The sequence below is a fragment of the Rissa tridactyla genome, chromosome 2 (assembly GCF_028500815.1).
Source record: "Rissa tridactyla isolate bRisTri1 chromosome 2, bRisTri1.patW.cur.20221130, whole genome shotgun sequence".
In the NCBI taxonomy this organism is placed as follows: Eukaryota; Metazoa; Chordata; class Aves; order Charadriiformes; family Laridae; genus Rissa; species Rissa tridactyla.
This window is the reverse complement of record NC_071467.1, coordinates 47,381,994-47,406,884: the sequence shown is the minus strand read 5'-3', so window position 1 is coordinate 47,406,884 and position 24,891 is coordinate 47,381,994. Positions and strand designations below refer to the sequence as shown.

General features: G+C 38.9%; 1 protein-coding gene across 1 annotated transcript in view; it reads left to right on the top strand.

Annotated features, from left to right (window-relative positions):
- ASXL3 (ASXL transcriptional regulator 3) overlaps nt 1–24,891 on the top strand; it is a 137,198-nt gene that overhangs the window by 25,272 nt on the left and 87,035 nt on the right. Inside the window, exons 2-4 of the mRNA XM_054189564.1 lie at nt 1,724–1,787; nt 3,589–3,671; nt 4,012–4,014. Coding sequence (XP_054045539.1) covers nt 1,724–1,787; nt 3,589–3,671; nt 4,012–4,014 — 150 coding nt within the window. The remainder of the gene's footprint in view (nt 1–1,723; nt 1,788–3,588; nt 3,672–4,011; nt 4,015–24,891) is intronic.

The window sequence follows — 24,891 nt, the reverse complement described above, 5'->3', positions numbered from 1 at the left end:
CCAGTTGTCAATGCACAGAAGATGATAGATGCCGTGGTGAGAAAAGGAGTTTGGATTTTTTCCTGTCCCATATAACTGACATGACTTTTCCAATGAAACTGGGAATGTGTGTGTTTGTGGCATCTGTGTAATTATTTAATATCTCAGAAGTTGTGGGTTGATGCATGTAGGTGATACAAACATAAAAATGTGTTAGGCTCCTACCATTTGCTGGGAGGTTTGATTCCACAGTGCTCGGTAGGGGCTAAGTTGTCTTCTCTTTGAGCTATTAACCAGGGTTTGAATGAACACCAAGAATGTGTTCAGTGCAGTGACGACTTCTTTTCTGTTCCAGATTGTCCTGATGGGTATCAAATTATTTGTCCCAGTTATTTAGCGGCTGTCCCTTTTTAAGGCTGTGGTTGAATGGCAGGAATAAATAGAGCATATTTGATCTTCTGTGATAGAGGTTGCAGACAGTGCAAATCATTCTTCTGCCATTGTCCTTCTTAACAAAATACATTGAAACAATCATAATCTTCATGACAGTACTTTGGCATGCTTTAATTTCGGCATTATTAGTCACTGTCCATATATGATACGAGCGTTGGTGGAGTGGGAAGAAGGAGAAAGATAGTTAAAACAGATAAAGATTTCCTCCCCTGATGTGCATTAGTTTTTCTGACCAAGAAGTCTATGACAACTATGCTACTGCATTTTAGTGCTTTATTTGCCTGAAGGCACAGTTAGTAATTCAGTTTGAATTTCTAATATTATTCTTAAAAGTCTTAGAAATGCAAAAGGGATTGCGGGCTTTCAGCAGTGTTAATGGTGAGATACAGAAGCAAGAGACACTAGTGCAATTATCCGTTCAGTGTCTTCATTAGCTCACGGAATCTTAAATAATACTCTGGTGCTGTTTTCCATAACTGGAGGAAGAAAATGAGATTATCGTTAAAATATTTTCACAAGTAATTATTTTTATTTTCTTACTGTGATAAATGCTTTGGTCAAAATGGGGGGGGGCGAGTCACAGCATGGTGAGAGGGGCAGAAAAAAACATCTTTGCTAAGGTTTTTGGCTAAATTAATCTTTGTTCTGATAAAGAAAACTTAATCAGGTACACAATAACAGGTTTTTCAACTTAAGCAGTGTTTGAATTGGAGAATTGATGCTTTTCAGTTAGGGTATGAACAGTTCTTTAAATAACAGGCTTTAAAGTCTTTAAAGGGTTACATGAAAAGAATTAAATTCATGGGGTATATGAACTGCAGCCCATGCTACATGTCCGGCGTAAAACAAGTCCACACAATGGACAATTGTTTGCTCCAGCACTTTCAGCCTGTCTAATACTCTGCATTTCAGTTTGTCATTATTCCCTGAATGTGTTCACTTCATAGTGTGGTATTTGAAGTCTGCATTGTGGGTTTGATTAAACTTTCTGTAGTGGTGTTACATGTCCTGCTTGTTGGTTTCATTGTTTTTTGGTGAAGATGATCTTCTGTTTCCGTATGTCTGGCCATTGTTTCCACAACTAGTTCAGCGCAGCTTCCTCAGCACAAACTGCTCTTTCTTCTCCCATTGTCCAGAACAGAGTAACTTCTGATGTTTGCGTAGCTGTATTGTTTTCTTCCCATTATTGTCATACTCATGTGGTAATACTTGGCACTTTTACTGACTTTGTAGAGTAGGATGTGATGTCGTAGAGGAGGGGACAGGGCTACCCAAATTTTCTCAATTGCAGGGAGGAGCTGCCCAGGTGTGCTGAGGGGCCTGTACTCAGGAAGAGAAACAGGGAATCCTCCACAGTGAGTAACCCCACTTTCAAGTGCACACAGTTTACTTCATAGCCGCGTCCAGTACAGTGTAGTTTCCTCTTCTGTCCTTTCCAGTTTGCCCTCTGGAATGTTCCCAGTTCAATTCCCATCTTTTCCGTTTATTTTAGTGTATTCTCATTTTACCTTGTCCTTTTTCTTTGTCTTCTTTCTGAAGGTTAAAGTTTCCATTTTTTGTCTCTTCACACCATAAATCTTTTCTCATCCTAGTCTTAATCTTTATACACATTGTCATTTTTCCAGTGTGTCATTGTGGTTCTGTCACTAATACATCGTATCGTTTCTCTTCCCTTGCTGTGCAATGGCCCTTTTTCCAGCCCTGTGCAGTTCCTTCCATCCTTACTCATTGCTGTGCTCTTTCCTACCCACTCTTCTTTCTCCTTTCAAATCACCTTTTGGTTTTCCTTTCCTGACGGGTCCCTTTTGAATCTTGCCTGTTGAGGTACATGAGATAAGCTCAGTTCAGCTCCAGACCTTTCTAGTGCAGCCCTCACTTCTGCATTTTCCTTTGTGGAACTGAAAGATGAAGGATACAAAGCTTATCTGTAGCAAAGAACTGAAGGATCTGGTAAACTGTGTTTTGGCTGCGAAAGGGGAGAACAGGCAGTAAATCAGAACTGTAAAATGGCAGGAGAGGGCTGAGCTGATCAAGTTGTAGTGAGTAGGGAGGGTTTGGGTGAGCTGCTTGAATTCCAGCTCTGGCTAGCATCCTTCACAGTTTGATGACTTGCATGATACGATGTGGTGGTGTCTCTAGTTCTTAGTGGGCAGGTATGCACAGGTAGCTACTTTCACAACTGCCATCATTTGGTAACTGCTAGAGATAAGTTCAGGATCGGATGAATTTGAAGACCAAACTGATTTCTTATTTACCCAGGGTAGAAACGCAAGTTCTGGCTGAGATACGTTGGCAAGATGCTCTGGGAAGCTTGACTGCCGTAGCCTGTGCTGCACCTTTTACTGCTGATTGAAAGGTTTAATTTTCCAGGGCTGTCAGTCTGGCACTTCACATGAGCAAAAGAGTGGCTGTTTGTTTAACAGCTTAAAACTGATGGGGACAAAAAGGAAGCGGAAAACCAGAAAAATCTGTACAAGATGGTTGTATCTGGAAAGAGGAGTGGGTTACTTTGGGCTCAATTGGAAAAGGCAAAGGAGTGGAAAACTGAGCTGAACTGGAAAAATATACTGCACTTTGTCATGTAGCATCTTGCGTGCTATGACTGTTCTGACTGCTTCATTTTTCATTGCTTTTAGAAAGAAAAAGCATTTTAAAATTGAAACCTATCTGCGTCAATTCTCAAAGTAGCTCCTGCTCTACAAATTGAAGGTTTTAGCCAATTTTGTTCCTGAGGTCATAACAAAACCTAAGTGTAGAATATTCAAATGACCTCAAATAGTTCTAAAGTAATAAAATGAAAAAAGAAGACTAGCTGTCTCTTTTTGTTTTGGTTTGTTTTTTTCCCTCCTGCCTGAAAGGAACTCTGTTGCTGTGTCATAAAATTAGATGCATATTTCAACTCTTTTATTTGGAACCTGGTAAGAATTTTTCCCAGGCAGATGTAGCAGATGGTGCACAAGAGCAGCAAGTAAATCTTATTCTTGCTGCAGTTTCCTGGATTGTATCTGGCCTTCCAACAAACAGAGGACTCCAGTCTCAACACTACCGTTCCCTGCCTTTCACAAATGACTACATAAAAACTGCATGATCGCATAACCTTTCAGATTCACAGGACAGCTGTGTCTTGTCACTTACACATTTATTATTTCTTTTCAGGCATTGGAAAAGTACCCCAACTCCCCAATGACTGCAAAACAAATACTGGAAGTCATTCAGAAAGAAGGGTTAAAAGAAACAAGGTCAGTGTTTATATGTTCTGTGTTTTTGCTGTCTCTTTGAAAACCATCTAGGAATGGTATATAATCTTTACAAAACATAAAAGTGCTGGTTAATGGCTGAATTGATTTCCAGTGCCAAAGTGGGAAATAGAGCTGCTGGGTTTTGTTTTTTTGTTTTAAAATGATTAGTGACTGGCTTGCCTTTGTACCTTCCAAAAGGAGTCTGTGGGCCAGCTCCAGTCCAATGGCCTTTCTTTAGAAAGACAGTATGATCTGCTCAGGCAGCCCGGTGCTACTTCTCATTTTTGCTTAAGGACTGAAGCTTGACAGATGGGTTGCCTCTGCCACCATGGGCATGGAGAAAGTGTGAGATGGAGCTAGACACACCCCTTTTCTCACTTGGGTTTGTGGTCTGGTGCTTAAATCACTGTTATGACAAGCTGGTGTTGCCTGTGTAATGGGGATTGTGCTGATAAAGAATTGGGACTAGAAGGAGAGGGGTGTTTGAACACTGGGAGCTAGTCTGTTTGGCTGCAGAGGTTGGATATGGAGTTAGAATCAGATAATGGTTTCGGTTGGGAGGGACCTTAAAGATCATCTAGTTCCAACTTCCCTGCCATGGGCAGGGACATCTCCCACTAGACCAGGTTGCTCAATAACAGTTGCTTAATAACAGCATACTTTAGATGTATATTTCAACTATAACCATTAAGCTATTAGGGGATAGGTGGGTTATCCAGAGCCTACAGAAATCAACAGTTTTCTTCCATTGACTCCTGGTTCAGGTGGGCATGCAGCTTCTTGTTCCTCAAAGGTGACTGGTACTTGATAGGTCTTCTAGTGACCTGCATATTGAAACTTGGGCAGGAAGTAAAATAAGTCAAGGAAAAACTGGTTGGTTGGTGGGAGTCTCCTACAAGATGAAGTTTCCACTTCTCCAAATATTATAGTAAAAATTTTATATTCTAATAATTTTTTTTTAATACTTGTTGCTGTCTTAAAGCAAAGGGAAACATCCGCTTTTACTTTAATTATATTCTTTTAGTGTGGAATCTAAAATCTAGGCCAAGAGAACTTCAAAGCCTGCGTAGAGGAGTAGTAACACATTATGTCTGTTACTTCTGAGTTTATTCTAGTGAACCAGAAGTAACCATGGGACATATTTTTACTTAATTCACTGTTGTTCTTAAGAAACAGAACACACTGCATGATCATTTGCACTGCATAACCATGCACTGCTTTGTTGGTAGCCTCTTAACATGCTTATAATAGCTGTATTTTGGTAAATATACAGAAGAGATGGTGTGCAAGACAAAGTTCAGTTTGCCACCATTTACAGATACAAAATGTTTTAGTTCCTGTCAAGAAATTGCTTCAAGTATATTTATTGATGATGCCAAAGAAACAAGGGGATGAAAACTTTGGAAAATGACGTTCCAAATGTGTGTTATGCTGCCAGAATTTGCATACAACAACAAAAAAGCAAGAAAACCTAACTTTGAAAATCTGTTTTTATGGCGATACTGTTTCTCACAGCAGTGAATAGATTACTTTCTTCTTCTTTTGTCTTGTGATATGAGACAACTGCATAGGAGAGGCTCACATGCCTGATAATAGCATTTCTTTGTAATTTTAAAAATTCTTGTTTCCCTGAACAGTGCACGAATAAAATTTTGTGTGCAAAACCTATGTGAGGGAGTGAAGGCAGCGTTTTTATTTGATTTAAATGTAGAAAATGTGGAAGCCCTTTTTAATAGCTGTGAAATGAATAATAAGACAAAGATTCCTTTAAAGAGGTTTTAAAGCTAGATCTTCTTTCATTTCTTCAGTTACTAAGAAACTGAGAATTGCAGGGAAATAGGAAATAAATTCAGGTTCGTTCTGGTTTTTATTCATGGTATGGTATGTGCAGGTATGTGTGAATGTGTAGTAGATTGCAAGATGCTGTATGTTGTCATGAGTATCTTGATGACTGAGAAGGATAAAATTTAATGTCCTTTACTCCTTACTTGAAACATTGTACTATGTTATAGGCTAGGTCATCCAAAACTGATTAACCTAAAAATTCTAAATTCTGCAACTGTAAAAACAAAAAATGTTTATTCTGTGTTGGGGTTTTTTTTAAGTATTTGGATTCTCATTTAACTTCTGATTTCATGTAAAAGTTGTGTTTCTGCTGCATTTTAATATTGATCAGGCAGAAACCTGCAGTTATCTGAGTTCCTGACTCTTAGTAGGAACCGATAAGATATTTGACTTCATACGCATATTTGTTGGTTGGGCCTCAGTGCTTAAGTAATGTTTTGTTTTGACAGTCCTTGAATTTAGAGTCTTCCATTTACTTCATCCAGCTCTGCAATTTCTTTCAGTACTTTTCTGCCACTATGGTACCTTTGCCATTACTAACGATGAACTTTCCTGGTCTCTGTGCTGCAGCAAGCTAAGATGTGCAATTACCTGGTCATAAGCAGTAGATTGGCACAAGCATATTTTATTCTCTATTGATTTGTGTATTCTTCAAGTCTGAACTTATACCAGCAATATGTTGCTACTTTTAATATACTTTACTTATTCCTTTATACTGGTTATCATTGTCAGTAGAACCTTGGCAACCCTAAATGAAGTTCTTCAGAAATTTTCCTCTCTATTGTTCCGTTTATAGATGAACGAGATTAATTGGCTTAGTCATTTTTCAAAGATACTGCAGCATTAATTAATCTAAAGCTTTTTGCTGTGGTAGTAAATCTGAATGAATAACGTATGATTTTCAGCAATCTCATTGTAGTCATTTTGTGTAATCTTTAAAAAGACACTGTCAGACTGTTCAGCCTCTTCTCCTCTTTGTTTGCAATAAAGACCTCAACTTGCACATTTATTTTTTTATTACTTACATAATTAAATACAATAGGAGGAAAACTCCACAGTTATAAAGCACATAATATGTTAGAAATTAAAATAAAAACTTACTGACATGTCCTGTGAGAGGTTATACACATACACAGTTTCATATATCTTGGGGGATGTACAGCTCAATTTTGGTTTTTAAATATCTTTCCCGTTATGATGGTTAGTTCTAAAATGGTCAGCAGGCAGGCAGTTCTTCTGCTACTTAGAAGGAGTAAAAACTTCTAAGATGAACATTTTGGGGATGTAGAAAATATGTGGTTTTCTTCTGGGCGTGGTGGTGGGAGGAGAAAGAAGTACTTATTTTACATTCATGCCTGTGCTGATAGTGAACAGTGTCAAGCCAACAGCCCTGAACACTTAAATCTCTTTACAAAGAAGATAGACAGCTGCTCACTCCAGTAGTACACAGTGCTCTGGATTTTCATTCCTAGTATCTTCTCTCCCATTCTTTTGAAAACAATTCCCTGTTGCATTGTAAATTTGTAGACTCTCAACCTGCTGGTTGTGCATCCTAGCATGAGATTTTGCTGATTTTTTTCTAGTGTGACTTAGACTACTAGTCAGAATATGATCCACACTAGCCTCAGTCCTCCTTTTCCACTCTTCTGCTGCCTTGCTAGTTGTTCTCCATCTTGTATTTCTGATGTTACTTACTCCCGTTAAGGTCTAGAATTCCCCTTGCTGAATTGTGGTCAGGTCTTCTGCAGACCGTTTCTCAAATTTATTCAGATTGCTTTAACATATAGTCTTGTCTTTCAGCATGCGTGCAGCCCATCCAAGTTTAGTGTCATCTGCTTATTAGATCTTATTTCCTTTTGCAGCATTATATTTCTCATTAGTGGTTATGAAAGTCTCATGAGAAACAGCGTCCAAAGACTCATTAAGTCAGGCTATATGATATGTACTGCAAATTCTCTAACTACAGGGTCTGATACTATGTCATTAAGAGTATTTTGATAGGTTTGAAGTAACTTGTTCTTGACAGATCTGTGTATTACTCAACTTCTTATCTGCTAAATACTTCCAAATAATTTTTATTCCATATTTTGGGAGAATTGAAATTGAGTTGCTGCATCTCTACTTCCTTGGCCCTGCCTTTTTTCATTTTTTTAAAGCTTGTCACTAGATGTTACCCAGTCTTTTGGAATCACTGCTGCCCCCTACAAACTCTCAAAAGTGACTATTGATAATTGTGAGACTGGTCCAGTCAGCTCTAAATACCTTATGGTGAATTTTATCAGATTTAGCTGATTTGAGCTGATTAGATTAACATCTAATTTATTTCATTATCATCTAATCCATTTTTTCCATGTTTGTTCCCAATGTTGGTTTTAGTAGCTGTCTAATCATAGATACCTTTCTAATTAGGTGCCAACAAAGAAAAGGCACTGGCACTCCTCTGCTCTTGGTGTAAGTGCTCGGTGCCACCTCTTCATGGAAGAGCAAGTCAATTTCCAATGTGTTGGTGTACTTACAGAAATATCTTTGTGCATAGCGGGTGGGTGAGTTTGATGAAGTTTAATTTCCTGAAGCCTGTTTCGTTTGTTTTGCGTTCCCCCTTATTTTCCTAAGATTGAAGAATCATTCCTTCATGAACAGTTCATGTTTTCAGCTGCTTCTTCCTCACTGGTTCAAGTCAAACCTAGTACAGCCTTCCTTCCTAACTGCTTTTTATAGCTTCTGGTTAAGGATTTTTGTTCCTAACACGGCCACAGGAACTTGCCAGATGCTTCTCTGTGCATGTGTCTTTCTTTTCCCAAGAGGTGCTTGCATAGTCACAATGGGGATATTTAAATAGGTCATGTGTTTTAAAAATTTTTGCTGATTCTCACAGAAAAATGCTTCTCTCTCCAGTTCATCCTGATTTCTTGGTTTATTAAACTCTGACCCTAATACTGTCCTTGGTTTTGCCCTCTTCTGTCATTACTCGGAAATTGCCTGTAGGACCACCAGGAATAACCTGTCTATTCCCTTCTGTTTGGGGCACTGCACCTTCATGAACGGTAGGACCAATTGAAGACTGCTTAAAATTATACTGGAGATAAAAATAGGACAGAAGTTTGTATGAAATAGGTGTTTGGATTAAGGAAGAGAAAATGGAGTTTAGCCATAGTAAGTCTTCTGATACATAAAAAATAAGGAAAAAGTAAGGGAGTAAGTTACCCTGCATGTCTGATATGTACAGGACAAGAAAGAAGGCCTTTAAATTGTAGCAAGAAAAGATTCCGATTAGATATTATGAAGATTATTTTATTTTATTTTCTAACAGGTATAATTGATTTCTGTCATGAGCTGGGAGGGAGATGAGAGATCTCTCTAGATCTCTCTAAAACCAGTTTAGATATGTCTCTGTCAGGAATTATGTAGATTTGGTTGATCCCGCCATGGACTAGGGGAGTGAACTAGCATACCCCTTGATCCATGTTTTTCTATGAATTTTTTTAGATAAGTTTGCAGTACTTGGGCCATACATATAGTTTGAGTCCTAGGGGAGAGTATCCAGCCAAATTCTGATAAATGTTTGATGCTAGTAACTCTAGATTATGTCTTGGCTTCCTGTAGTTCCCGTTCTCCTTTGCTGGGTGAGGCTGGGAAATTGACTTGTTTGGAAAAGATTAAAGCCAAAGATTCTCAGTATAAGTTAAAAGCCAATAAACTTTCAAAATGGGACAAGCAATTTTTAATTTTTTGGAGTGCAACTTTAGCCCACAGCTATGCTAGCTTTCCTCCTCCATTAGACTCAGGACTGTGAACCCTGGAATGGGATAATTTCATAGTATTTTTGCTGTTCAGCTAGAGTAACTGACCTCTGTATTGTCAGGTGACCTTGATTATTATTTTCAGGTAATTCACATAAGAGGTTAAAAAATTGCTGCCTTCTCATTCAGTTTTTCATTTTCCAGTAGGAATTTTAAACTTCTTTCTCTTGATGTTTCTTTGTTGATCTTCAACTATGAGAATCGTGGCATTAGTCCTCCTCCTTTTTTCCTCTGCTTGTCTTTTGCTACTCAAGATTAAGCTATCTATTGATTTATTGTTGTGACAGTAGTCTTTCAGAAGACTAAGAAGAGATGCTTGCCACTGGCACTGGCAATAGTGCTGTTTCTTCTGCACTCCACAGTGTTGATAATATCTATCATGAATGATATCATAACATATTAAGTCTTCTGAGCCTAGGAAGGCAGCAAGGTATGACCCTTATAAATCTCAGGACACTCTTACTATATTTTTACTCTTTGTGCAGAAATATTAAACTGGTGGGTTAGCTAGAAATAAACCCTCTTTGAACTGTTGAGCAGAGTCATCGATGGAATAAAAGTCACGATCCGTACAGGGTCTGTCTGTAGCTCTGAAGTGAGATGGTACTCCTGAAAATATTACCGTCACTTCTGAATCCTTTGATCTTTTTGACAGTGTCTCTTTAAGCCTGTGCAGACTTCATCCTTAGAGCTATTGACTTAAAAATAAAATCCTCTCTGAATGCTGCTGTTTCTGTAAATAGGCTAAACAAGCTGGCAACTGTGTTCCATTGTTTATCTTTTTTGATTTCCTTGTTTTATTGTGTATGCATGTAGACAGAGAAATTTTTTCTTTCTGTATCTGTGAAGTAATTCGAAGATGTCATTGTGATCCGTAATTATTAACAAGTCATAGTTTTTATCTTCCACTTAAAAAAAAAAAAAAAAGAAGGCGGCAAGTGCCATCTAATAACCAAAAGCTCTTAAAAATTTCACTGAAGGAACCACAGTTTTTGTCTTAAAGCTGTGATTGTTAACAGAAGAGTACAAGGAGTTAAAAGGCTTCAGTGGTTGCATATATGTCTGATAGAATTTATTTGGGAGCCTCTTCAGCTGAAGGAGTGCACTGTTTTGTCTTGAAGGTAGTTATTCCTTGCAACAGACTGAGAGGAAGCCTTGGTGGGAAAAGAGAGGGAAAGCTGTTCGCATTCTTTTGCCTGGCATTATTAGGTTGATTTTTATGCCTCTACAGATGAGGCTTTTGGCTGTAGAGCAGTGAAGGAAACAAACTTTCAGTACAACCTGTCTTTCTACATAAGTTCACTTCAGACATCTCTTTGAAACACTAGTCTTCCCAGTGTAACAACAAAGCACCTAATTTGGTAGGCAGTTGTGATAGCAGCAATTCACCAGCTGAAAATCACAGGCTTGCTCCTTCTTGCCTAGGTATTCCCGGCGTGGTTTATGCCACAGTTCAGTCTAACCTCTTAAAACGGATGGGTTTCCTAAGTTATTGCATTCCAGTATTGGAACTGTAGCTTGCATAATCACACCCATGTCACCTCTGTGATAACTATTTCAGTTTTTGATAGTGATGTAGCCCTAAAACAACTACGGTATTAACTCGAGCCCAAAAGCAGGGTTGTAGGTCAGTTTGGTAATTCTTGATTCCATGTTGCTGCATTGTCATTGCCCTACCATTAGTTTAAAGCTAGCTTGCTTATGCCTGTACAATGGTAATCCTGTCTTTGTATTGATTTGGAAAACTGTTTTTTGGGTGCTAATGAAACAGATGTAAAATAATAAAACCAAATGTTTTCTCTCAGCTAGTTGCAATGACAACAGAATTTTTATTTGTGATGATGCTTCTTCCATTGTGTATAGCTATACAATATATGTTTCAATATAAGATATTTAACTACCTTGGATGTTTGTTTTTTTTTTTTCCTGAACCACGTTTTTGCTCTCATATTTAGACTTTTAGAAATTATCTGCTGTAGTTTTTGTTTTAATGCTGCTCCTCTTCCGTTCACAGGACAATGGAGCATCTGTCCAGGGACTTTAATAAACAGTCCATTAAAATCAGCCTGCACGTCAGCATTTTTGGTAAAATTACCTGTTTGTTTGGGTTTGGTTTTTTTTCCATGACACACTAGTAACAGGTGCCCCAGCTGTTACAGGCAGGCTAAAAATCATGCTTGTGTCACAGGTGCAAATTCCTTTGTTAGTTGTATTAAGGTATGGATGTAATTTTGGAAATATTTTGGATGATAAATAACACAATGTAAACAGCCAGGATCTTTTGAGTATGACTCAGAATACTTTGGAGGATACTGTTCTTACTGCTAAGAATTGAGCATATGTAAAAAGAGAATGGAGATAGAAGCAAAGTAATATTTTTGAAAGCTAAATGCAGAGCTAAGAATACATCCCAGTTCTCTGCTACTCCACTCCCAATATCCTGTCCATTAATTAATGTTCCTGGTGCAGTATCTCTACTAGTTCCTGTCTATATGCAATCGCTTGTCCCAAGAGTTTCTGCTACATGAATCTTCCCTCTTTTTCAAACTGGGTTGCCAATCCCATAGTCTCCAATTACCCCAATCTGCTGTCATCCTTTTTTCCTTTCCCATATATGAGGACTCAAACTTCACTTATTTGACCATTCTGTGTGCCTGAAATTTTCTTAAGTAATCCAATGTGGGCATCCCAGATTTCAGTATTTATTCTGACTCGGGACCGACAAAGCTTTCTTCTTAGTTTGGTCCCGGGACCAATTATGTGAAATAAAAACACAATTCCATCATTTTATCATGTCAAGGACGTTCAATAGATGATTTACAACAATTTAGAAAAGTTTCTATAGCTTCCTCTTTTGTACTTTGCCCCTGATGTGTCATCATGTTGAAATTTGTTTTTGTATGCTCTGGTGAACTGAGATTTCAGAACAGTTGATTCTCTTTTTTAAAGATTATTATGTTACCGTTACTTTTCTGTATACATTTTTTCTCATATAGTGTTCAGTACTTCAGTTTTCCATTTTGTACAATAGTTCTCTGTGTCTGGGTGCTAAAACATATATTGTAACTACCTTTCTACCTTTCCTGGAAGTAATAGGAAATAGGGCTGCCTGATTTATTTTTTGTTTGTTTTGTAATTTTTTTAAAGATCTGCTGTAAAGTTGTTTGCTTTAAATCTGTTAGCAGCTCTGCAAAATGTGTCTGCAAAGACTGGAAAAACAGGAATCCAGTCCGTGTGACACACTTGCTTCCTTGGTACTATTAAACTATTTCTATTTTACTTGTGCAGTTACTTAGGTTTCTTCTCCTCCCACCCAGGCCTAACCTGTATTTTCTCAACGAATGTTATGCTAGTGCAGCATATAAAGCTTTTTTATTTGTTTGATGCTTTACTGGTAAGAGAGACTGGCCCATGTGATCATTAGGTAGTCAAGTTATAATAATTCAGTGGAAGTGTGAAAATTTGGAAAGTTAATTTATTTAACTATAGTAGAAAAAATTATGGTTGTTAAATTTTGTGATTTGATAAACATGTTTCAGATTCTAAAGGCCTATATGGCAAAAATATTTGCTGCAATTAAGACCACCATAATATCTTACCGCCATATTAAATATATTCCTTTTTTAATACAAGAGGAAATCCAAAAATTTAAATGTAACAAATAATAGATAGCAGTGCAGATGCTGATGGTCTTAGATTTACTACTTATTTTGTGCAGTAATGACAACACTTCCTGTTAAAGGATGATTTATTTTGAAGTAGGGGTTGGACATAATCTGTGACTAAATAGTGTAAATTTGTCAACAGATTCTGGTGTTGGCTTTTTTTGCATAGTGTAATAATTCCTTTGTCAATGTATTTTGGTGTTTAATGTAAGAATGTGAATTGTGTTTTCTTTTTCCTATGTTGTTTCTCTCAGTGTAGACTACTACTGAAAGAGACTGAAAAGTAGTGATGTAGTTCAGGCTGATGAAAAGAAACACCTTCTGTGTTATAAATGGCTGTTGCCAATTCCATCATCCTGAAGTGTATATTGTGTGATAATTGTCTTCCCACATATCTCTTAGAACGTGTAACTTCTCTTTTAGCAATATTTAAGTATGAGTTCTACAGATCTTTTCTCTTTAATGTTTCTATATTTCAAAGAGTAATTCTGCATTAAAGTTTGTGTCTTTTTCAGAAAGAGAAATTAAATAAAGATATCCAAGATATCTAAACACGTTCAAAACAATCAGATACTTGTAGAAGTTATGTTAGGAAAGTTTCACCAGATCTTTAGTCCATCCTCCCAGCAGTGCAAGTTTTTTGGTTGGTTAGTTTGGAGTGATTTTTTTGTTTGTTTTGGTGGGATTATTTTGTGTGTGTGTGCGTATGTGTATAGTATGTTTCCCATAGCGTAGTGCTTTAAGCCTGATTTAAATGACTGAAGAGATGAGACCTTCCAGTCTACAGAGTGTTTTCCTGTTCTTTTATCCAAAGTCTGCTTGCAGTTCTATAAACTGATCCATGGCTATGTGGAAGGTAGGTAGATATATATGTTATTTGATTTTACTACCTTTATCAGTCTGCTTTGCCAGCATCTTTTGCAGAGGAACAAGGATATAGAATAGCTTTCCAGTAACAGTTATCCATTGCTGTCCAGAGAGAAAACTTTCAAAAAGATCTTTGGGAAATTGAGATTTGACAGTTTGTATTCTCTTTCCATCATTGTTCTGAAATGAAGATCACTCACATGTTAACATTAAAGTACACAGGTAATAAACTATTACTGTAAAATAAAAGTCAGAAACAAGACCTGCAAGAGAGCTTAATATCAGTGTGTGCTAGTTAGGGGCAAAACGCAAGAACTGTTACTGAGTAGCCAGCAACCTTGTTCAGCTCTCTCGTGCTTAGAAAAGGCAAGAATAATGTAGTGTATTTCCTTTAGGAAGTATTTGAGCAAATGTGATTCAACACATAACCTGTCAGGAGCAGCCATAGATCTCAAACTTTCAAACACAGAAAGGTATGGAGACTTTAGCTAGGAGGAGTCACCTTTTGAATGAACATTCTATTAAAATATTCTTAGGAAAAGAGTTTAATCTGTTGAAGACTTAAAACCTGCAGTGAAAATTGAAGTCTGGCTGGGAACTTGAAGGCATGACTGGTTTAATGGATTTATGAGCTTTTGTTGCAACATCTGAGTAACCTAAGAAGCTGCTTTTTCTTGCTGGTGTAAAATGAATTAATCTAGGTTTCAACTTGCTAGTTGCTGATTGAGATTTATTTGTTGGGGTTGGATTTTTTTGACATTTCTGCTTTGTTCTCTGTGTTTCTCTTCTGCATTGAAAAGTTAGTATTTAAACCTATTATTTATTACTGCTTTGAATCTCATTTATCCCACAGCTGACTTTTGTCTTTATTTCTAAGTGCTTAGTCTTAAGGGACATGCACAACATCCCACAAAATGGCATAATCTTTTTTATGCTATTTCTAGTATTCCATAGCAACTGGGGAAAAAAAAAAAAGCCTAAACCGAACACTACAACACAGGCAATTCATTACAGATTTTCCGCTCAGTATTCAGTAAATTGTCAAGTCCTTATTTTCATCATTAGCATATTTTTCACAGAGCAGAAGCATAGCCATTTCTGGCAGACTGAATTAAATATGTTTTACTTGAATGTGAAAGAAGAAAACATTGTCATACTTTCTATGAAAGCATCATTTTCTAGTAATAATTTATTTTCTGGAACAGTTTGCAGTGGATGTCTTTATGTTTCCATGAAGATATGGGAATGTGTTTCAGTCTACCTGTAATTAAACCATTCCTTAACTGAAGGGGAAAAAATATGAAAATAATTCTTTTCTCTTATTTTTTTTCCTTGATATTGCACGAGCTGAAAAATTTACTAGTTCTCTTATAGTCATGCACCGGCATACCGGCATATTTTATTTAGAATTTTGAATAAGGTTTTATATAATCAAGACCAAAAAAAGCCTCCGAATTTCACATTCAAGGACTATGAAAAAGATTAGATATAACTGTTCAGAAAATTCGTTAAGACATGAATTTTTTTTCTAAGGCTAGCTGATAGCAATTCCATTTTATTTATTTTGAGTCTCATAGGTAGTCATGTTAATTACTGTGAAATTAAATTACGTGCACGCTCTTCATTTCAAAACAGAATTTTGAAAGTGCCTAAACATCTTTTGCTTACTTACATACTATAATGTGTATTTAAACCTATTATTTATTACTGCTTTGAATCTCATTTATCCCACGGCTGACTTTTGTCAGCTTATTTTTGCATAAAAATATGGTTTATGCAAGATATGATTTTCTTTCAGCGGTATAGAAAGCTCCCATCTTCTGCTTGTAATCCCAATAAACTCTGCATTTGTCAGTGAGGCTGTTGTATGATAGCTGTATGCTAGAACTAGTAATTCTGTGGCTGGCAAATATTTACAGTATCAACAGAGAACTGAAAACCAAGGCACATATATCGAATTTAAGTATAAATAAAAGAACTTAAATACTGCATGTATGAAACTGTGTTTATGTGCTTGAGTGTGTAAATACACCTACAGACACAAATTCACTTTTGTACACATGCACGTACACACATATGCAGTTGTAAATCACAAAATTGTACTCAAATACGTCCTTTACTCAATTATACCAATAGTAAAGGCTATGGGAAAGAGCTCAAAAGATTCCCAAGAACTGTTTTACTGTTTACCCTCAACAACTAAAAGAGAGGACAGATTGATTTTCCCCCCGCCCCGCCCCCAGTTTCTCTTGGTTTTCATTTTATTTGTAATATGAGAAAAGAAAAATGGGATCTAGTAGCTCTTTTGCTGGAAGGTAAAACTTACTAAAGAAAAAACAAGCAAAAGTAGCTAACTGTAATCACCCTATTTAGCACCTTATAGCATCCATAGCTACTGCTGTATGTTTTATATGTTTCAATAAGGCTGCTTAAAATATGTTTATCTGCTATCAGGAATCTATCAAGATATACCATTCTGTACCTTTTTCCTAAAAGAGCTTCACTTGTGTGCTTTTATATTTCATTTACAAATAAAATAAAACAAGTGCAGAATCTAGACAATTATTATTCTGTCTTGCAAATGGCCCCCATTACTTGTTATTGCTTCCTTTCTTTTTCTTGTGTTACCAATATACCTGGAGGAGTCTTTGTTTTATAGACTGCTAAGTGCTTTAGGTAGCCATTATCAAATATGGAATCATTGTGTCAAAAATAACATGCCACCCCCTACAGTCATCACAAAGGAAAAAAACTATTACCTATAAAGGACAGCAAGGCACTTTTTGAGAAGAAATCTTTAAGAATATATGAAAAACAGGAAGTTGTTTTGTTTTGTTTTGTTTTTAAAGACAGTCAGGGAATTTTTTCTTGGCCAGTGAAAATAAGGCGCTTTCAAACTGTATGCATACTCTTAACTGTCCTCTTCAAGCAAAACCAACACCATTAAACCGAAGCCAACCATTAACATTTCTCTGTTTGAAGTGGTAGTTTAAGGATATTAATGTAAATAATTGCATCAAAATATCATTCAGTCAGATGGTGTACTGAACTGTATAAACTAACATAGTAGTGATACAGGATTATTTGTGCCCAGGTTTATAATCCAGGAATTCATTACATGATTGGCACTGTCAGTTGATTTAATTTTATACTTACCATTTAATTCTTTATTAAAAATATTTAGACACAGTGATCAGGGTGACTAACAAAACAATTGCTGGTTAAGACTGAATTTTGTTTGTGATGCCACATTATGTTACATTTCTTTGTCTCTTTCTTTGTACGTTGTGTGTCTCAGCCCCTACATTCAAAGGGACTTTATTAATGATTTCAGCAGAATCATTCCTTTCAGATGGAATGATGTACCTATTAAGCATGGGGAGTCCAAAACTTTTATTTTAGGTATCAATGCTTTGTATTTACAAATTATTTGATGTTTACTATTGTTATAATTTTAAAACATTGTGACATTTTGAGATTAAATTTACTTTTAGTTAGCAGTTAAATAGAAACTTAAGTCTTCCAGTTCCACACTTAATGAGCTGTTATAATTCATAAAAGAATATGGAGATCTACTAATAGTATGAATTGCAACAGCTGGATTAAGTTAAAACACAAAAATAAAAGTATCTGCTCAGTCCTTTGAGGGAAGGAAAGAACCTTTTGCTACGCTGTTTCGCCAAGTTAAACTCCCCTATGTACAACAAATATAACTTAAACATTTCACATCCACCCAAATATTTTAATTTGAACCAATACAATAAATCATGTGTTACTATATTTTTAAAGGTACAGGATGTGCTGTGATTGCCTGTTCTGTATTTATTTTCATGCGTTCCTTACAGGTAAAGCTCCTAACAAAAATATTTTAAGGACATACCTGACACTTATTAGTCAGCAAAATTGCAGTAGTTACTTTTATTTCAATGTGATGTGTGAAAGCATCATCTTGCTTACAGAAGTATTTTTGTAGGAATAAATATTACTAGAAAGCAGTAATTTGCTTTTCTATCTAATCTTTATTTATGTATGATTCCTTCCAGCTTCCTTATTCTTTATATCAGTTTGATTTTTCTGCCTGTATTGATGGTTGAGTAAAACATTCTGAAGTGCTGAATTACTCTTCAAATACAAGAATATTCAGGGAAGGAATGTTTTTCTTCATTCATTCCTTCTTTCACGTGATACAATAGATTTTAGAATTTTTTTGTCAATTTAGTGCAAGCTGAAGATCTAGAAATAGATTGTTCTCAATGTGTTCTCACTTCCTTTTTCTCTTTTTGGGTTGTATACAATGCTTTGGATGCTAAAAATAAACATGACACTTTTGCATAATTATACCAGAATTTGACACTTAGTTTCAAAATTCTAAATTCCTTCAGTTAGAAGTCATGCCTTAACTGAAAACTGGGGAGAAACAAAGGAAAAAAACTGTGGGGATTTCCCTGATTTTTTGTGAGTAAGAAGGAATAAGATATGATATGATTTCTTTGTTTTGAATAGAAATAAACAAAAATAAAATGAAATTTAGTGACTTCAGTTGTTCTTTCATAAAAAGGTTTATTATTATTTTATACTTCTGCTATAAAGGAAGTATGATTCTTTTATAGGTAAGGCATATTATAGGATAGAGAGAGAGGAGGGTGAGAGAGAATGAGAGGAGAGTGAGAAAGGGAAGAATGAGAAAGGGAGAAGAGGAAGAGAGAAGAAGAGTTAAGGAGAGAAGATGGAGGGGTAGAAAGAGAAAGGAGAGAGGAAGAGAAGAGGAGAGATAAGGCGTACATGACAAGGTGCTGGCAGGGGCAGGCTGCAGGGGCAGCCTCTGCAAGGAGCCACTGGTGCTGCCCCGTGCAGGACATGGCTGATTCCAGTCATCTCCAACCCACCCACCGCTGGTCTCAGCTGAGCCCAGCAGCCAAGATGGCTGTGTCTCTGTGGTAATGTATTTAGAAAGGGCAAAACCACCACTCAGGCAGAAGAGGAGAGTAAAAAAGAGAGTGCAAAATAGTAGTGTGAACACCAAGGTCAGAGGAGGAGGGGAAGAGGTACTCTAGGTGCCAGAGCAGAGATTCGCCTCAGCCTGTGGAGGACCACACCAGAGCAGATATATCCACACTGCAGCATGTGGAGGGCCACATGCTGGAGCAGTTGGATGTTTCCTGAAGGAGCTGTTGCCCATTGAGAGCCCAGGCTGGAGCAGGGTCCTGTCAGGAGCTGCAGCCCATAGAGAGCCCACACTGGAGCAGACAAAGAGTGCGAGGAGGAAGTAGCAGCAGAGAGGAGCTGTTATGGAACAACTGTAACCCCCCCATCCTTCAGTGCTGCTCAGTGAGGGGAAGGTAGAGGAATTTGAGTAAGGACAAAAGTTGAGCCTGGAAACGGGGAGCTATTTCAATTTGTTTTGTCTTTGTTTCTCTCTACCCAAATCTATTTTACTTTGCAATTAATTAATTTTCTTCAAGTCGAGTCTGGTTTGCCTCTTATAGTAACTGGTAAGAAATCTCCCTGTCTTTATCTCAACCTATGAGCTTTTTCATTCCCATTTCTCCCTGTTTCATGTTGAGGATGGGGAGTGAGTGGCTGCATCAGCATTTGACTGCTGGCCAAGGCTAACCCACCACAAGAGGAAAGAAAGAGAAAGCAAGGGAGAGAAGGAGAGAGAGGAAAAAAAGAGGTAAGAGAAGAGAAAGAAAAGAAAGATAAAAGAGAAGAAAAAAGACAGAAGGAAAAGAGGCAAGAAAGGAGAAGGAAAGGGAAAAAAGAGGAGAGGAAGGGAAGAAGAAGAGGAGGAGAGGAGAAGAGAGAAGAGAGGAGAAAAGAGAAGAGAGAAGAGAAAGAAGAGAAGAGAAAAGAAGAGAAGAGGAGAGAGAAGAGGAAGAGAAGAGAAGAGAAGAAGAGAAGAGAAAACGGGAAACAAAGAAAGGGAAGAGACAAAATGAAAGAATGAAAACAGAAGAGAGGAGAGAAAAAAGAAGGGAGAAAGAGGGCCAGGGATTTGCTGGCCAAAGTACCATGGGACAAAGCTCTAGAGGGAAGAGGGGCCCAGGACAGCTGGTCAGTATTCAAGGATCACCTTCTCCATGTCCAGGAGCAAACTATATTGACAAAGAGGAAGGCAGGAAAGAATGCTAGGAGACCTGCCTGGATGAACAGGGAGCTTCTGGACACACTGTCACACAAAAAGAAACTTTATAAGGAGTGGAAGAAAGGACAGCTAGAATGGGGGGCATATAAGGAAGCTGTCCAAACAGCAAGAGACCTGGTGAGAAAAGCTAAAGCTCAGTTAGAATTAAATCTAGCCAAGGAGATCAAGGGAAACAGCAAAAATTTCTATAGGTACATTAATGGTAAGAAGACGACTAGGGAAGGTGTGGGCCCCCTCAGAAAGGAAGCGGGGGAGCTGGTGACAAGTGATATGGAGAAGGCCGAGGTTCTCAATGACTTCTTTTCCTCAGTCTTCACTGGCAAGGGCTCCAGCCACACTCCTGGAGTCACAGAAGACAATGGCAGGGGTTGGACAGAACTGCCCATCGTAAGTGAAGATCAGGTTTGTGACCATCTGATGAACCTGAAAGTGAACAAGTCCGTGGGACCTGATGGGATACACCCATGGGTACTGAAGGAACTGGCGGGTGAGGTTGCTAAACCGCTCTCTATTATATTCCAAAAGTCATGGCAGTCTGGTGAAGTCCCCACTGACTGGAAAAGGGGAAACATAATCCCCATTTTCAAAAAGGGAAAGAAGGAGGAACCAGGGAACTATAGGCCAGTCAGTCTCATCTCTGTGCCTGGTAAGATTATGGAGCAGATCCTCCTGGAGGCACTGCTGAGGCAGAAGAATAACGAAGAGGTGACTGGGTACAATCAACATGGCTTCACCAAGGGCAAATCGTGCCTGACAAACCTGGTGGCCTTCTATGAGAAGGTCACAACATCAATAGACAAGGGGAGAGCAACTGACATCATTTACCTGGACCTGAGCAAAGCCTTTGACACTGTCCCTCATGACATCCTGGTCTCCAAGCTGATAAAATATGGGTTTGATGGACTGAGAATTTAGTGGATAAAGAACTGGCTTGATGGCCGCACCCAAAGCGTGGCTGTCAATGGGTCCGTGTCCAAGTGGAGGCCAGTGGCAAGTGGAGTCCCTCAAGGATCAGTACTGGGACCAGTCTTGTTTAACATCTTTGTCAGCAACATGGACAGTGGCATAGCGTGCACCCTCAGCAAGTTTGACGACACCAAGCTGTGTGGAGTGGCTGACATGCTGGAGGGAAGGGATGCCAGCCAGAGGGACCTTGACAGGCTGGAGAGGTGGGCCCATGCCAACCTCATGAAGTTCAACAAGACCAAGTGCAAGGTCCTCCATCTGGGTCGGGGCAATCCCAAGCACCCATATAGGCTGGGCAGTGACTGGCTTGAGAGCAGCCCTGAAGAAAAGGACTTGGGGGTGCTGGTAGACGAGAGGCTCAACATGAGCCATCAGTGTGCACTAGCAGCCCAGAAAGCCAATCGTATCCTGGGCTGCATCAGGAGAAGCGTGGCCAGCAGGTCAAGGGAGGTGATTCTCCCCCTCGACTCCACTCTCGTGAGACCACACCTGGAATACTGCGTCCAGTTCTGGAGCCCCTACTACAAGAAAGATATGGACGTGCTGGAACGTGTCCAGAGAAGGGCCATGAGGATGATGAGAGGGCTGGAGCACCTCTCCTATGAGGACAGACTGAGAGAGTTGGGGTTGTTCAGTCTGGAGAAAAAAAGGCTCTGAGGAGACCTCATAGTGGCCTACCAGTATCTTAAGGGGGCCTACAAGAAAGCTGGTGAGGGACTTTTTAGGATGTCGGGTAATGGTAGGACTAGAGGGAATGGATTAAAACTAGAGATGGGTCGATTCAGACTGGATGTCAGGAAGAAGTTCTTCACCCTGAGGGTGGTGAGACACTGGCACAGGTTACCCAGAGAGGTGGTGGAAGCCCCATCCCTGGAAGTTTTTAAGGCCAGGCTGGATGGGGCTCTGAGCGACCTGATCTAGTGAGAGGTGTCCCTGCCCACGGCAGGGGGTTGGAACTAGATGATCTTTAAGGTCCCTTCCAACCCTAACAATTCTATGATTCTATGAAAGGAGAAAGAAGAGAATAAATACATGGAAAGAGAAGAGAGAAGACAATGAAAAGTAGGAGAAAAAATCAGAAAACCGTTTTCTCCCAGAAAACATGGGAGAAGGGAGAGAAGAGAGGAGAACTGAGGGAGGGATAGGACAAAAAAAGGGAAGAAGAGACAAAAAGGGGAAAGAAAGCGAAAGAGAAATAAAAGGCAGGAGAGAGAAAAGGAGGGTAAGAAAAGAAAAAAGCAAAAAAAGATGAAGTGAAAAGAGAAGAGAGAGAAGGAAAAGAAAGAGAAAGGAAAATGAGAGAAAAGAAAGAATAAAAAGGAAACAAGTCCAAGCAACTGTGGTTGAGGAATCTAACTGAATCCTGTTAGCAGCAAAGTTGAAATTTTTAACTGACTGGAAGAGTTGCGTGTGGTACTGGCATGTGGTAAGCAAGACTCAGGAAATTACTTTCCATCAAGTAAAAACTGTAAAATCCTTATATTAAAATAACTCAGCTTTGGTGGTTTCAGCATTGCCATTCAATTAATAGATATGTCCTTTCTGGGTAAAAATTTCCATAGAAATTGTAATAAGCATTAAAAACTTTCTTACTGATTTGGAAAATTGATTGCTTAGACAGATGGATGGTGTAGCTGAAATGGCACAATGTAACAAACTCCAGCAGGCCAGCATGTTGGCATGTGTCAATTTTTAAGAATGGGCAAAGTTTGTGAAACAGTTTAATTAGGATAACTCAAACTTAATAAGGTTTTTGCTAGTTAAAGAAATAAATCACTTTTAAGTTCAGCAAAGCAATTTGCTTTAATGCTGTCCTTTCTATCAGAGAGAAGTAGTATTTAATAAAGTAATCTCATATTACAGCTCAACATTAACATATTCAAGATTTAAAGATTTCTGAAGTGAAAAAAGAAATCCATAATTGTCATAAAATGTAAACAATAGTTTTAAACTATACAGTAGTTAGTGAACTTTGCTTAGCAATACTTCTTCATTATTTCCTTTAAAAGGTTAAATATTGCCACAATTTAAGCCTTTTCTCTGAAATATGCTTATCTTAAAATTCATTATAATAGGTCTTAGCAGCATGCTGTGTTTTGCTTCTTGTGTTTTCCTTACTGGGCAAAGGTGGAAGGAGATGTCTGTGCGTAGGCACATACTCTAATTTTAAAAATTTATTTGCAGTTGGTTTTAATGGCAGTGATTAGAAAACTTCATTGATATCACGTGAGAGAGCAGGGACATAATATTAGGCTCAAGTGGAAGAACGTGTCGGGGTGTGGGGCTCCTTCAAGCTCAGTAATTCTGCCTTCCCTCAGCAGGGTGGTACCTCCCCTTCTCCTCCCCTCCTCTGTGTCTTCTCATGCCAGATGTAGCAACTCAAGGGGCTGCAGCTCAGGCGAGCCAGCTGCATCTGGCGCGTAGGTTTGGGAGCGGCTGGAGGGAGCACGTTATGTTACTGACAAAGGGTGAAATACAGACCTTGCTCTGAGGAGTCTGAAATGGAAACCAGTTGTGTCAGTCTGAGGCCATCCTTCTCCAGTTACCGAAAACTAGTATCGCAGCCGAAAGAATAATCCCACTCTCTCCAAGCTGCTTTTCCTGTTCTGGGCTGCCCTCCTCCCTGGGTGCTGGCACAAGCATTCACATTTAAAGGAGAAAAAAAAATAAAAGGGTGCGGGAAGGGGGGAAGATGGTATGGAGGCAGGAACATGTGGTCTGCCTTGGAGGGAAGTTAGGCTGCTGCACTGAGTGGCAGAGCTGGCTGAAAGTGACATGAGCCTGGTATTGATCTTGGTGCAAAGCATGTTGGTGAAAACAGAAACTACTCCATTGGCTAACATACAGGTACACGGATGCACCATCACTGGCATAACTGCAGGGTGCTGTCTTGTCACTGACACAGCTGACATAACAAAAACCCCTGCTCTGGATGTAAGAAAGGCTGGAGATTCTTCTAATCAATCAGAGGAGGAGTGTGGCTGGAAGCTGTGACTGCATTGTGATTACATTCCTGGTAAAGCATGATAAAGTAGGAGTCCTACGTAGCCTTCTGAATTAGACCAGGCCCACAGTGATTTTCTGGTAACAGTTTGTTCTGCCTTCTTTTCCCTTTTTCACTGTGCAACAGAGTTAATGAACCCACTGTCAGATATTGCAATGGCTTTCTCTGTGAGTGGAGCAGCAGCTCAGAAGTCCTCTGTTGTTCTTTTGCAGTACATTTTGCCGCTGTGTTTCAGATCTCCAGCAGAGGCAGCTAATCAGAGACCTAGCATTGCAGTGGTTTCTAGGTTCTTCTTCAGGAAACTTCAGGGAAATCTTCTGGGAGCTTCTGCTTCACGGAACTTTGGTGGCTTGCTGCTGCAGGTCAGAGCCAGCCTATGGAGGCATTTGCTTCTGTCAGCTCCTACAGACAGCTTTGGTTGGCTGCTTGCTGGTTGTGGACAACCTATGTATTTTGTCTTCAGCTGACTGTTGATCAGTGTCAAGCACCTGTTTAATGAATGCTTGAGGAACAGCTGTATAACAGGTAGGCAACAGCGCAGCTCCTAGAGCCCAGGAAACAGAGGGAACGAAGACCTAGGAGTTACTGCAGCAGTAAGAGTGGCACAAAGGGGTGCAGAAAATTACTTCAGGACAATGTGGGACTGCTGAGGACTGTGCAGTGATGGTTCTGATGTGCTATAGGGCACGGTCACCAGCAACTGTTCCTTGCACACCAGAGAGAGCTCCAGGTCTTGGGCTGCACTTCTAGGTCTAGGACTCACACATGGCAGGGCTGTGGTCTCACCCTTGGGAAGTGCACTTTGGTCAAGGTGCTGACTTGCCAAGTGAAAGAACCAAGTGGGTGGAGATGAGTAGACCATGCAGCATGGGAGGGACAAACAGGAGATCAACAGGATCTTTGCAAAAGGCAAGAACCCAAGCTCTGC